General features: G+C 50.1%; 1 protein-coding gene and 1 pseudogene across 3 annotated transcripts in view; both read right to left on the reverse strand.

Annotated features, from left to right (window-relative positions):
- Positions 1-271: 271 nt before the first annotated feature.
- The window catches only part of GLTP (glycolipid transfer protein), a 31,541-nt gene continuing 18,534 nt past the window's right edge, over positions 272-13,278 (reverse strand). Inside the window, exons 2-6 of one of the 3 annotated variants that reach the window (XM_025403584.1) lie at positions 8,621-8,679; positions 7,778-8,124; positions 7,448-7,581; positions 5,217-5,367; positions 272-2,058 (exon numbers count right to left, since the gene is read on the reverse strand). In XM_025403584.1, the coding sequence (XP_025259369.1) occupies positions 1,876-2,058; positions 5,217-5,367; positions 7,448-7,581; positions 7,778-7,816 (507 nt within the window). In that variant the 5' untranslated portion in view covers positions 7,817-8,124; positions 8,621-8,679 and the 3' untranslated portion in view covers positions 272-1,875. The remainder of the gene's footprint in view (positions 2,059-5,216; positions 5,368-7,447; positions 7,582-7,777; positions 8,125-8,620; positions 8,680-13,278) is intronic. The other 2 variants (XM_025403582.1, XM_025403583.1) reach the window with 2 other exon arrangements.
- On the reverse strand, positions 9,699-10,339 carry LOC112634177 (annotated as a pseudogene).

The raw sequence follows: 13,278 nt of genomic DNA on the forward strand, positions 1-13,278 counted from the left end.
GCTCATGCCTGTAATCCCAACCCTTTGGGAGGCTGAGGCAGGAGGACTGCTTGAGGCCAGGAGACTGAGACCAGCCTGGCAACTTTGCATAGCAAGACCCCAATCTCTACAAAAACATTTAAAAATAATAAAATAAATAAATAAAATTTTAAAACCGTGGAGGCCAGAAAATAAGTTCTTGGTAGGATTTGTAAGGGTCCCCAGTTGTAATTTTCAATGCAGGAAAGAAAAAAAAAAAAAAAAAAAATCAAGAACCAATACAGTGCACAGATGTGATTCCAAAATAGAGATTTATTTATTAAGGATTATTTAGTTTCTGCATAAAAATCACCAATTGTTCCTCATTGGGTTTTTTCTTTTAAAACACATGTCAATTGTTTTGGGGTTGCTTTGTTTGCCCCAGCACTTTAAAAAGTACAGCTGTTTGTAGCGCCAGGAAGAACAGTTCCGGTTAAGGCAGCGAGGCGTTTTCTCGAATCCTAGCGGCTGGAGGGTCCATCTCTCCCCGTCAAGAGAATACACACAGTAGGTAGTTTCTGAGGTTGAAAAATCTGTCCCTGAAGGAAGTAATTCTTCTGAAGAATGAAAACAGAGTCATCTATGGTCAATTGTTTGTGCCCTATAGCTTTGAAAGAAACGCCTCTTGGTCATCAAGGGCTTGCTGGTTGGTTTCAGCTGTAAAACAACAACAACAACAACAACAACAAAAACCAGAAAAAAGAAAACGAACAAAAAAACCTGTCTAGCAAGACAGAAAGAGCAGGGTTTACAATAGTGCTGTGAGGCTGGTCTATGCAAACCACATGAGAATACACACCAGTTTGCTTTTTTTAAAAAAAAAAAAATCCCACATAGGGGCCCTGCATAATTTCAAATCAAACTCTTATTATAGTCCTTAAAATAACCAAAATAGCAATACAGCGAGAGCCTCATAAGGTCACGTGCTTTTTTTTTTTGAGACTGAGTTTCGCTCTTGTTGCCCAGGCTGGAATGCAGTGGTGCGATCTCAGCTACTGTAACTTCCACCTCCCGGGTTCTAGCGATTCTCCTGCCTCCGCCTCCCAAGAAGATGGGATTACAGGCGTGTGCTACCATGCCTGGGTATTTTTAGTAGAGACAGGATTTCACCATGTTGGTCAGGCTGGTCTCAAACTCTGACCTCAAGTGATCCACCCACCTCTTTTTTTTTTTTGAGATAGAGTTTTGCTCTTGTTGCCCAGGCTGGAGTGCAGTGGTGCGATCTCAGCTCACTGCAACCTCCACCTCCTGGGTTCAAGCGGTTCTCCTGCCTCAGCCTCCTGAGTAGCTGGAACTACAGGCGTGCGCCACCACGCCTAATTTTTTATATTTTTAGTAGAGATGGGGTTCCACCATGTTGGCCAGGCTGGTCTCAAACTCCCGACCTCAGGTGATCCACCCACCTCGGCCTCCCGCAAAGTGCTGGGATTACAGGCGTGAGCCACGGTGCCCAGCCATCATGTGCTTATTTTTAAAGTGAGGTGGATGACACCATTCCCCCAGAGCCATGTTCCTCGTTGGCGACAAAACAAAACCAAAAAACCCTAGGACTTGACTTATTAGAAGTGTTAATCAATTTTTACCACGCTGAAATGAAGCTATAAAGTCAGTCTGTGCTGTCGTGAATTCCAAGGAGATTTGGAAGTAAGATCATTATTTATTGGTCCTTTAGAATAGACCAAAAAAAAAAAAATGACTTAAAAAACGAGGGCTGTCCCCTGCAGACTCTGGCAGGACCCTGGGCCGCTCTGGGGGACGCAGGCCAGGGGCAGCTCACAGACTTGATTCACAGTGATTCTGGTTTGCCTGTTTCTCCATGTGGCCACGAGTCAGGGGCGTGTCCAGCGGTGGGCACGCCTACACCTTGTAGTTAAGCTCGGCGTTCATCTGGGTGTACATCTCATAGATGACATCGATGGTGGCCGTGTAGTTGACTAGGAAGAGGCGGATCTTCTCCAGGCACTCCTCCTCTGTCACATTCTGCCCCTTGGAGAGTGCTTTCAGGAAGTCGGATTTATAGGGGGCTGCGTACAGTGCTGCCTTGAGACGGGCAAGAAGGGAGGTAGGCACAGCGTTAGCAGGGGCCGAGGAGCCAGGCCAGCAGGCCAGGGTTCTGGGAGGGGTCTTCCCTGGGTCCGTGCTGGACAGGGGGTCTGTGCTATTTGAGGTGTTGGAAGGGAAAGGAAAAGGGAGCGACAGCAGGAAGGACATCAGCTTTGGGGACAGACAAGCCTAGGTGCAAATGCCAGTCTGGGCCACCAACTAGCTGTGAGCCTTGAGCAAGTCACTTAGCCTCTCTGAGCTTCAGTTTCCTCAACTGCAAAATGGGGATAATGGCTCCCACCTAATCGGGTTGCTTTTATAAGGATTAGGGGGTTTGTACAAAGTGCTCAGCACAGCACCAGGCATACAGTAGGCACTCAGCACAACACCTGGCACACAGTAGGTGTTCAGCATGGGTAAGTCTCTTCCTTCTGGGTTCCCTGCTCTGGAAAAAGGGAACTGCTTCTTCGGAAAACTCACTTTCTGAGTTGGGGAGACGACTGCTAATCATACTGTGGTCTCTCTTTTGTCCTTAGGGGGCCGATACTTCCCTAAATTTCAGGGCTGCTCTCATACTTGAAAAGTACAGAGAATTTGAAATTCACAGAATTTCAGAGCCAGAAGAAAAAACGTACAACTAGATAAAAAGCTTAGGCTAGCCAGGTGCGGTGGCTCATGCCTGTAATCCCAGCACTTTGGGAGGCCAAGGTGGGCGGATCACAAGGTCAGGAGTTCGAGACCAGCCTGGCCAATATGAGAAAACCCCGTCTGTACTAAAAATACAAAAAATTAGCCAGGTGTAGTGGTGGGAATCTGTAGTCCCAGCTACTCGGGAGGCTGAGGCAGGAGAATTGCTTGAACCCAGGAGGCGGAGGTTGCAGTGAGCTGAGATCACGCCACTGCACTCCAGCCTGGGTGACAGAGCGAGACTCTATCTTAAAAAAAAAAAAAAAGAAAAAACAAGTTTAGGCCAGGAGTTTGATAGGATGAGGAAAGTATAAATCCTATTTTTTAAATCTTTTTAGACATAGTCTTGCTCTGTCCTCCAGGCTGGAGTGCAGTGGCATGATCTTGGTTCACTGCAACCTCTGCTTACTGGGTTCAAGCTATTCTCCTACCTCAACCTCCCAAGTAGCTGGGACTACAGGTGCCTGCCACCATGCCCAGCTAATTTTTTTTTTTTTTGAGACGGAGTCTCACTCTGTCGCCCAGGCTGGTGTGCAGTGGCACGATCTCGGCTCACTGCAAGCTCTGCCTCCTGGGTTCACGCCATTCTCCTGCCTCAGACTCCCAAGTAGCTGGGACTACAGGTGCCCACCACCACACCCAGCTGATTTTTTGTATTTGTGGTAGAGACGGGGTTTCACCATGTTAGCCAGGATGGTCTCGATCTCCTGACCTTGTGATCCGCCTGCCTCAGCCTCCCAAAGTGCTGGGATTACAGCCTTGAGCCACCGCGCCTGGCCAATTTTTTGTATTTTTAGTAGAGACAGGGTTTTACTGTGTTGGCCAGGCTGATCTCCAACCTGACCTCAGGTGATCCACCTGCCTTGGCCTCCCAAAGTGCTGAGATTACAGGCATGAGCCACCGCACCTGGCCAAATATTATTCTTTCATAATAAAAGTAGTAATAGCTGGGGTGGTGGCTCACGCCTATAATCCCAGCACTTTGGGAGGCCAAGGTGGGAGGATTGCTTTGAGCTCAAGAGTTCAAGACCAGTCTGGGCAACATGGTGAAACCTTGTCTCTACAAAAAAATACAAAAATTAGCTAGGTGTTGGTGGCTCGCACCTGTAGTCCCAGCTACTTGCGACACTGAGGCTGGAGAATTGCTTGAGCGTGGGAAGTAGAGGTTGCGGTAAGCTAAGACTGTACCACTGCACTCCAGCCTGGGCGACAGTGACAGAGGGAGACCCTGTCTCAAAAAAAAAAAAGCAATAGCTTTGATGTACTGAGTATAAACCATGTGAACCATGTGTCAAGCACTTTATACTGATTAATTTCATTTATTTAATGCCTATTTTATACCTATTTGAAAAATGAGGATATTGAGGCTCAGGAAGGTAGGATCACAGCCCCCCATTTTTGTGTTGTGTGACCTTGTCTCAGTGTCACCGTCCTCATCTGGGAAATGGGGGTAAGAACAGTGCCACCTTGTGGTGCATTTGTGAAGATTACAATTCATGGGCAGCTGCCCTGGGCCAGGTACACAGGACACACTGTTACTATTGAGGTGATGGTTTGAGGATTTGTAGGGGCAATGCACTGTGGAGATCTCAAGGGGCCCATGGGAATGGACTCTGTCTCCAGCTCTTCCGGGGTGGATGGCCCAGGGGCTGCCATGCATCTCACTCTGTGACCAGCTCTTCCTCTTTGGAACCATACTGGTTTCTGCTCCAGCCTGCTTACAGACTGTACCCCACAGGAACACTGAACAGGGCCCATCAGCCCCTCGTTCTCATGGCCACCAGGGTGGGCAGGCAGAGGGAGCTGCAGCAGAAAGGGTGGCCAGAACAGGCCGGGCAGGAACATGTGGGTGAGATGAGGGCAGCAAGCAGCAGGTGAAGGGCATGGCGCAGGGCAGCCAGAGGGCCTTCAGACGTCTCCTGAGCAGGGCTTCCAGCCTGGTGATCAACTGTAGGGCCCTCACCTAACCAGGCAGGGGCTGAAGCCTCACTTCCAGGAGCCCTGGCCAATGTCACCCCAACACAAGCCACCAAGAACGCAGAGGGCCGGTGTCCTTTCAGCAGATGCTCCCAGGAGGAGGCCCTTCTTTCCCCGCATGCCCCATGTGGGGATCCAGGCTGAATTTGAGGGGCCATCAGGCTGGGCCACCTTTGACCTGGGGTCCTCCAGGGCTTTCCCTGTGGTTTCTCTTTTCACCCCACCATCAGGCCTTGCAGGCCAAGGCCCCTAGAGAGAAACACCGTGGAGTATCTACAGTGACACCTGCTGTGGCTTGAATGGGGCTGGCCAGGGCACGGGAGGGGGACCTCTCCGTACACTAGCCTCACCCAAATAGATGGGGGAGCCCTTCCTGAGCCCGAGAGGGTAAACATAGCCTCACAGGCCAGGAGGCCTCGGCCAAGCAGGGGCAGAGTGGGGAGCAGAATCTGCAAGCTGGTGGTCCTTTGGGGCCTGTGAGGGCGGCTCACCTGGAAGATCTTCTGCACGATCCAGCCGTGGTACTTCTTGAGGGCCATCTCGTAGGCCTTGGTGGCGTTGACGCGGATGAGGTTGGGGTGGTTCTCGTCCCGCTCCCCGTCGCAGATGCTCTGGAGGAAGACCTGGATGAAGCGGAGGCCTCTGCGGCCCAGGGAGGAGAAGGTTCATTAGGACCGTGCACACCCCTGTCGTGAAAGACCCTGATGGACTCTGAATTTGCCACCTACTGTGAGCCAGGAACATGTACACCCCAGAGGGCATGGTTATTCCCTAATCATCTTTCCCTGCTGCTTACAAGTAACGTGACCACTTGGCTCCATTCATTATCTCCCAAGCACCTTCTCTCCTCCAGGCCTGGTGCTGGCCCATGACAACAGTGACACTGGCTGTAAGATCCACGAGGGGTGGGTCTGGGCCTGCCTTGTCCATTTCTGTGTCCACATGACCCCCACAGGCTGGAACATGGTAGGCAACCATCAGGCTTGAGGAATGAAGCCACAGTGCTGGCCCTTAAAGGGTTTGCAGACCACAGACTGTGGATATACCGGGCACACTGGCGAGACTGGCCCCCTGTGCACCAGGTTCCCTGCCTCCGCTCCCCAGCCCTCAGCATCTTTCTAAGTCTGCTACATTGCTTCTCTGCCTGAGACCTCCCAGAGCATCCTCCAATGGCCACTCGAGCCTTTCCTGAAGGGGTAGGGTGATGTTTCGAAAGCCAGGAGAAGCAGATGGGGTATAGCAAGGAGTCCACATGGAAAAGCTCACCAGGGCCCTCCCCTTAGCACACACCATCTCACCTCTTGCTTCCCTGGGGCCTGTGAGGCTGAGCTTGGCACAATCAGCCCATTTCACAGAGGAAAGCACTGAGGCTTCCCTAGAAAGGCTCAGTCACAGGCCAGGATGTGAACCCTGCCTGCCTCACTGCGTGCCCCCCACCTGGCAGGCTCTTTCCTTCACTGCCCCTCACTGTCCCACTGGGGTCCCCAGGTGAGCTGCTCTGCTCCCTCCCTGCAGTGGGGTGGGGATCAAGTCAGGGTGGGGTGCTCTAAGAGGCAGAAGCACTGGGTTTGAGGGCTGAAGAGTCTATAGCTGGTTGAGAACAGCATGGGTTCAAACCAGCCCATAGGATGTATTTATGCAAATTAGAACTCCTCCTCACAGCCGGGCACGGTGCCTCACACCTGCCTCACATGGATCACTTGAGGCCAGGAGTTCAAGACCAGCCTGGCCAACATGGCGGGCCTGTCTCTACTAAAAAATACAAAACTTAGCCAGGCATGGTGGTGCACACCTGTAATCCCAGCTACTCAAGAGGCTGAGGCAGGAGAATTGCTTGAACCCAGGAGGCGGAGGCTGCAGTGAGCCGAGATTGCGCCACTGCACTCCAGCCTGGGCAATAGAACGGGATTCTGTCTAAAAATAAAAAATAAAAATAAAAGAATTCCTTCTCCTCAAGATGGTATACTTCTACCAAGAAACTGTCATAACATACAAATCCACTTTGTACGTGTGACCAGCCCTAAACAGGACACCTCTGTGCAGTAGGCAACCTGCATAACTGTGCTGGATGACATGGGCACGTGATTTGGCCTCCAGAAGTGCCAGCTGCCTCCTCTGTGAGGTGCGAATAGCTACCACACCTAACTCACAGAATATGAAACCCAATCAGCATATAAAAAGCTTAGCACGGGCCGGGCGCTAATCCCAGCACTTTGGGAGGCCGAGATGGGTGGATCACGAGGTCAGGAGATCGAGACCATCCTGGCTAACACGGTGAAACCCCATCTCTACTTAAAAATACAAAAAACTAGCCGGGCGAGGTGGCGGGCGCCTGTAGTCCCAGCTACTCGGGAGGCTGGGGCAGGAGAATGGCGTGAACCCGGGAGGCGGAGCTTGCAGTGAGCCGAGATCCGGCCACTGCACTCCAGCCTGGGCGACAGAGCAAGACTCCGTCTCAAAAAAAAAAAAAAAAAAAAAAAAAGCTTAGCACGATGCCCTGATCAGGGTGTGCTCCTATACTCTGATGGGACTGGAACCAGGAAGCATCACTGTCAGGCAAGCCCTGGCCCTTGGGAGACCTTTTCCCAGTCATTAACTAGCATCACACTGGAAGGGCTCGGAAGTGACCTTCCCAGCCTGGGGTGACACTGCGGAACAGTGACAGGTTTGCTTTCCCTCCTCTGCAGCACAGCACCCAGGCCCTGCCACCTGAGCCCGTCACCTTTTCAGCCACATCAGCGCCAGTGTGGCCCCTACTTTGGGCCACTCTGCTCCATACATTTCTTTCTCCACCTCCAGGATGTTCTGCAGGGTCCGGAACTTGGCTGGGTTGGTGTCATACACGGCTTTGATTTTCTGAAATGGAGCACACAGGATTTTCCCTTAGGTAAACTGCCCCCTATAGATATCTGGCCCGCACGCTGGGTGAAGAGCACCCTACCAGCATCTCCCGCTCCTTCCTGCCCTCCAGGAACAGCAGGGATAAGACCTGTAACAGTAACTATGACTGTTCACATGAGCAAGGATTTGCAAAATGCTTTACAGGCACTGCCTTATATGATCCTGGTGGCAACCCTGAAGTTGCTGTCATTATCCCATTTTACAGGCAGAGACACTGAGGCTCACAGAAGGGCATGGACTTGTCCAAGGTCACACAGTTGGTACAAAGTTCATGTTCTCCAGCCACTACTGACACTGGCTCAGACACCAAGTATCTGAAGTTTTGCTTTGATGGACAAGTGGAAATAGGTTCCGAGGATTCCAAGAAGTCCAGGAATGAAGGCCTCTGAGATGGAGCCAGGTAGGCCTGGGTCTGAATCCCAGCTCTGCCACTTACTTGCTTGTGACCTTAAGTGAGTCCTTCTCTTAAGGTCTCACTCTGAGTCTCAGCTTCTTCATCTGTAAAAAGGGGATAACACAGGACCAGCCTCAAAGGGCTGCTGGGATGAAGAAATGAGATCATACAGTGTGTCCCAAGCCCTTGGCTGGGCCCTACATGGATTCTCACGGGCAGTCTATGGCAGTCACGGGCAGAGACGGCATCAGGAACTACCAGGATTGGAGAAGGGGAGGGCCAGACCAGTGCTGACTGCGGACTTTGGGACTTACTTACTTGGTGGGGATAGATGAAAGAACCAGCAGGTTCCTTCTCAGGGTCAACTCTTTAATTAGACTTTGGTCCCAGTCAGGCTAGACTGGTGACCAGATGGCAAGACTGTGGAGGAGGGCAGAGAACATTGAGCCCTGATTGGGCAAGTTTGGGGCCCATCTTCTACGCCTCCATGTCCTTCCTCGGGCTGGGAAGCTTGCAGCTGGGACCATGGTGCCGGCAACCCAGGTAGGCTTAGATTCCTGATGCAAGTCCTGGGCTATGGCTGCCTGACCAGGTACGTACCGTGATGTTGCCGCTTATGTCTGCCTTGATGGGAGTAAACACTGGGGACCCAAGGCAATCTGGGGACAAAATGAGAAGAGAGATTGAGATTACCAGCAAGTGATTTTTCAGGGCCAGTGCAGGCCGTGGGGACATGGTGGGTGGGTTACATGGTGGGTCCCGGGGAGAGCTGAGTTGTTCTGGATGTTACTAAGGCAGCATGGGCTTGGGTGCAGCTCCCAGCTCCGTTCTCTGAGCTTCCTGTTGGCAAATGAGGCTACAGCACCAATCACAGAGGCATGATGAGGACAGCTTGAAATAAACAGTCCAATCCTAAGACACACATTTGATTCATCTCGAGAATCAGAATGGTATTTGTTTGTTTTTTGGGGTTTATCTTGAGACACAGTCTCGGTCTGTCACTCAGGCTGGAGCGCAGTGGTGTGATCATAGCTCACCACAGCCTTGACCTCCTGGGTTCAAGCCATCCTCCCAACCTCAGCCTCTGGAGTAGCTGGGACTATAGGCATGCACCACCATATCCGGCTAATTAAAAAAAAATTTTGGCCTGGTGCAGTGGCTCACGCCTGTAATCCCAGCACTTTAGGAGGCTAAGGCAGGTGGATCACTTGAAGTCAAGAGTTCAAGACCATCCTGGTCAACATGGTGAAACCTTGTCTTTACCAATATACAAAAATTAGCTGGGTATGGTGGCTCGCGCCTGTAATCCCAGCTACTCAAGAGGCTGAGGCAGGAAAATTGCTTGAACCCGGGAGGCGGAGGTTGCAGTGAGGTGAGATCACGCCACTATACTCCAGCCTGGGTGACGGAGTGAGACTCTGTCTCAAAAAAAAAAAAAAAATTTTTTTTTTTGCACAGATCTTGGTGATCAGGATCTTGTGTAGACCTAAGTTAATGTGTCTGTTTTTAACAAAAAAGATTTTTTTAAAAAAAGTGCTTAACTTTTAAAATAGAAAAAAGCTCATAGAATAAGGATATAAAGAAATTTTTTCTAGAGCTATACAATGTATTTGTTTTTAATTGTATAAAACATTTAATTTATTGGTCTTTGGGGGGAATTTGATGCATCACCACTATATTAGAACTGAGCCATTAATTCTGTAGCTTCATCAATATTAACTACTTTATTTTTATGATGCTACTGAGGAATCAGTTCTTTCTACAGAGGTTCAAGAGAAAGTCCTTCTAAGACGTGTGCAAATCTCGTATATTTATTAGATTGGTGCAAAAGTAATTGCAGTTTTTGAATATAAAAGCTTTATCTACTCTGTTTACTTTTTCATCATTCATAACGCTTATCTTTTTTTTTTTTTCCCGAGACAGAGTTTCACTCCTGTTGCCCAAGCTAGAGTGCAATAGCACGATCTCAGCTGAACACAACCTCCACTTCCTGGGTTCAAGCAATTCTCCTACCTCAGCCTCCCGAGTAGCTGGGATTACAGGCACACGCTACCACGCCTGGCTAATTTTGTATTTTTAGTAGAGGCGGGTTTCACTATGTTGGTCAGCCTGGTCTCGAACTCCCACCCTCAGGTGATCCACCCGCCTCTGCCTCCCAAAGTTCTGGGATTACAGGCATGAGCCACTGTGCCCAGCCTCGTTTATCTTCTTAAGATTAGTGGTAACCGGTTTTGCTTTGTTGGTAGCCTTAAAGTGTTTTCAGCTGGCTATGTGAAATACACTCCCGGACTTCTGCCCTCTTAATCTGTTCTCGGCCATTGTCTTCAATAGTAGCGTGCACCTATGTGTGTTTTTAAAGACAGGGTCCTTTGGCAACTGAAGCAAGATAAATAAAAATAAATAAATGCATAAAATAAAGATAGGGTCTTGTTCTGGCACTCAAGCTGGAGTACAATGGCGAGATCACAGCTCACTGCAGGCTTCAACTCCTGGACTCAAGCAATCCTCCTGCCTCAGCCTCCCAAAGTGCTGCGATTAGAGGGATACACCATCACACCCAGTAGAATGTTCTTAAATGGAGGCGTTTTCCTTTCTTGGTGGGTCATAATATATGGGAGCATCGTATAATAGGTAACACGTTGGAGTTGATAAAATGTAGACCTGGAAACTGCCTGGCAGTGCCTGGAACTGCTGGGATCTGCTGAAATGTGAGCAACCTGCTGCCTGCCTCTCCTCCGCTCCCTCTTTTGTCACCCCCATGGCAGGCTGTCACAGGACATCTCACTCCTTACATGCAGGAAGTATGCAGGTTCTTTACTGAGTAGGCTCGATGTGGACTTTACCTTCGAGACTGAAGACAGACTACCGGGCTTCCGTGACACCTTTTCATCGTCCTTGTTGCAGTCCAGAAAAGTGACCTCGCTAAGCCTACTACAGAGCCCAGGGGACAAAGACCCCAGAGCAGGCTAGAGGCGGGTGCCGACCCCACGGGAGTGAAAGGCCAATACCCAGGAGGCCAGACAGGGACCTCAGTGTGTGCGCCAAGTGACCACATGAGGGCAGAGGGCTAGGGGAGGAACTTCCTTAAGCCAAATTCCACCCAGGGTGACCCTGCACACCTGGCCAGCCATCTGGAACATTCTAATTGCAGCTATGAAAAGAGGTACATGAGAGAAACAGCATTAGACACTTAAGGAAACAGCCCATAGTCCAGTGGAAAGAAGGTGGGCTAGGGATTCAGACAGATGGGGTGAGAATCCTGCACGACCACTCCCAAGCTGAGTAAGTCTCCTCGCCTCTGTGTGCCTCAGTTTCCTCTTGTGTCAAATGGGGCAATAATAGTACTTATTTCATATACTTCTTTAAGAAATTAAAAATAAGGCACCGAGGCCAGGCGGTAGCTCACACCTGTAATCCCAGCACTTTGGAAGGCCAAGGCGGGCGGATCACAAGGTCAGGAGTTTGAGACCAGCCTGGCCAACATGGTGAAACCTCACCTCTACTAAAAATACAAAAATTAGCCAGGCGTGGTAGCAGGCGCCTGTAGTCCCAGATACCCAGGAGGCTGAGAGAGGAAAATCGCCTGAACCTAGGAGGCGGAGGTTGCAGTGAGCCGAGATTGTGCCACTGTATTCCAGCCTAGCAACAGAGCAAGACTCCATCTCAAAAATAAAATAAAATAAGGCACCAAATACAAGTAGCAGAGTGCCCGGTGAGTGCTGAACACTCAGTACCTGGACTTCAATCATATCATTACTAGGGTCAGGTGCTGTGACCCAGCAAATGACATCATTGTGGAAGCCACAGGATCCCCCAGAACCTCCACCGAGTGGGACTCATCCTTGACCTGTGCCCCTGCTGCTTCCTCTGTGCTCCCCTGTGAGGCCCCACTAGAGCCGGGGCTGCCACCTTGCCCTGCTGCAAGCTCCGGGCATGCTGTCCTCACGCTGGGCCATGAGCAGTCTCCTCTTGGCAACTGAGCCTCTTTCCAATGTCTACAGAGGCAAATCTCCCAACAAGGGGCCATGCTGGAGCCTTCCCTATGGTGGTCACGTCAGAGGCTGCTCAGAGGTGCTGCGCCAGGGATGCAGGCAACGAATCCAGGGTGCTCTGGTCTCCCAGACAGGCCTGCCAGGCATCAATGGGGTGACAACTCCATGCCACCCTTTAACCTCACCTGACGGATCACTGACCTCCGCTGCATGTGGAGGCCAACCTGGGGAGGTCATGCCACTTGTTAGCCCTGGAAGGTGTTCTCTTCCAGCACCGCTACTGCTGCCTCTCTGGAAGGACCATGCATTCTCAACTTACATAATAACGCCGGAGCCAAGATCCTCTTTCCTCCGCCAGTGACTACAGTGCCGCCAGAGGGTGCCAATTCCGACCCTCACAGGGGGCCAGGCAGGTGCCATGGATGGGCTACATGGGGACTGGCAAAACACATCCAGACATAAGGCTGTTCCTCAGCTCCAGCTGACGGCTTTTCATCCTCATCTTCCCAAAATGTATAATGAGCCGGACATGGTGGCATGCACCTGTAGTCCCAGCTACTTGGGAGGCTGAGGTGGAGGATCGCTCAAGCCCAGGATTTAAAGTTGCACTGAGCTATGATTGTGTCACTGCACTCCAGCCTGCGCAACAGAGTGAGACTCCATCTCTTAAAAAAAATTAAAATGTGGGCCAGGCGCAGTGGCTCGCCCCTATAATCCCAGCACTTTGGAAGGTCGAGGTGGATGGATCACCTGAGGTCAGGAGTTCAAGACCAGCCTGACCAACATGGTGAAACCCCGTCTCTAATAAAAATACAAAAATTAGCCAGGCATGGTGGCGCGCACCTGTAATCCCAGCTACTTGGGACGCTGGGGCAGAAGAATCACTTGAACCCAGGAGGCAGAGGTTGCAGTGAGCCGAGATTGTGCCACTGCACTCCAGCCTGGGCAACAAGAGTGAAATTCTATCTCAAAAAAATAAATAAATGAAAAATAAAAATGCATAATGTACAAAGGCTTACATTAGACTGATGGATGGATAGAGATATGGATAGATAGGCACAGTAAAATATTAATGGTAACATCTAGGTGATAGATGTACGAGTACTATTTACTGTAAAATTCTTTCAACTTTGCCATGTTTGGATTTTCTCATAGAAAATACTGAAAAAACTAATGTCAGGGTTTTTTTCTGCTCATAAAATCCTATTTGTTTTTCTTTTTTTTTTTTTTTTTTTTTTTTTTTTTAGTGTATGTCTCTTTTCCATC

Source organism: Theropithecus gelada, chromosome 11 (assembly GCF_003255815.1).
Source record: "Theropithecus gelada isolate Dixy chromosome 11, Tgel_1.0, whole genome shotgun sequence".
Classification (NCBI taxonomy): Eukaryota; Metazoa; Chordata; class Mammalia; order Primates; family Cercopithecidae; genus Theropithecus; species Theropithecus gelada.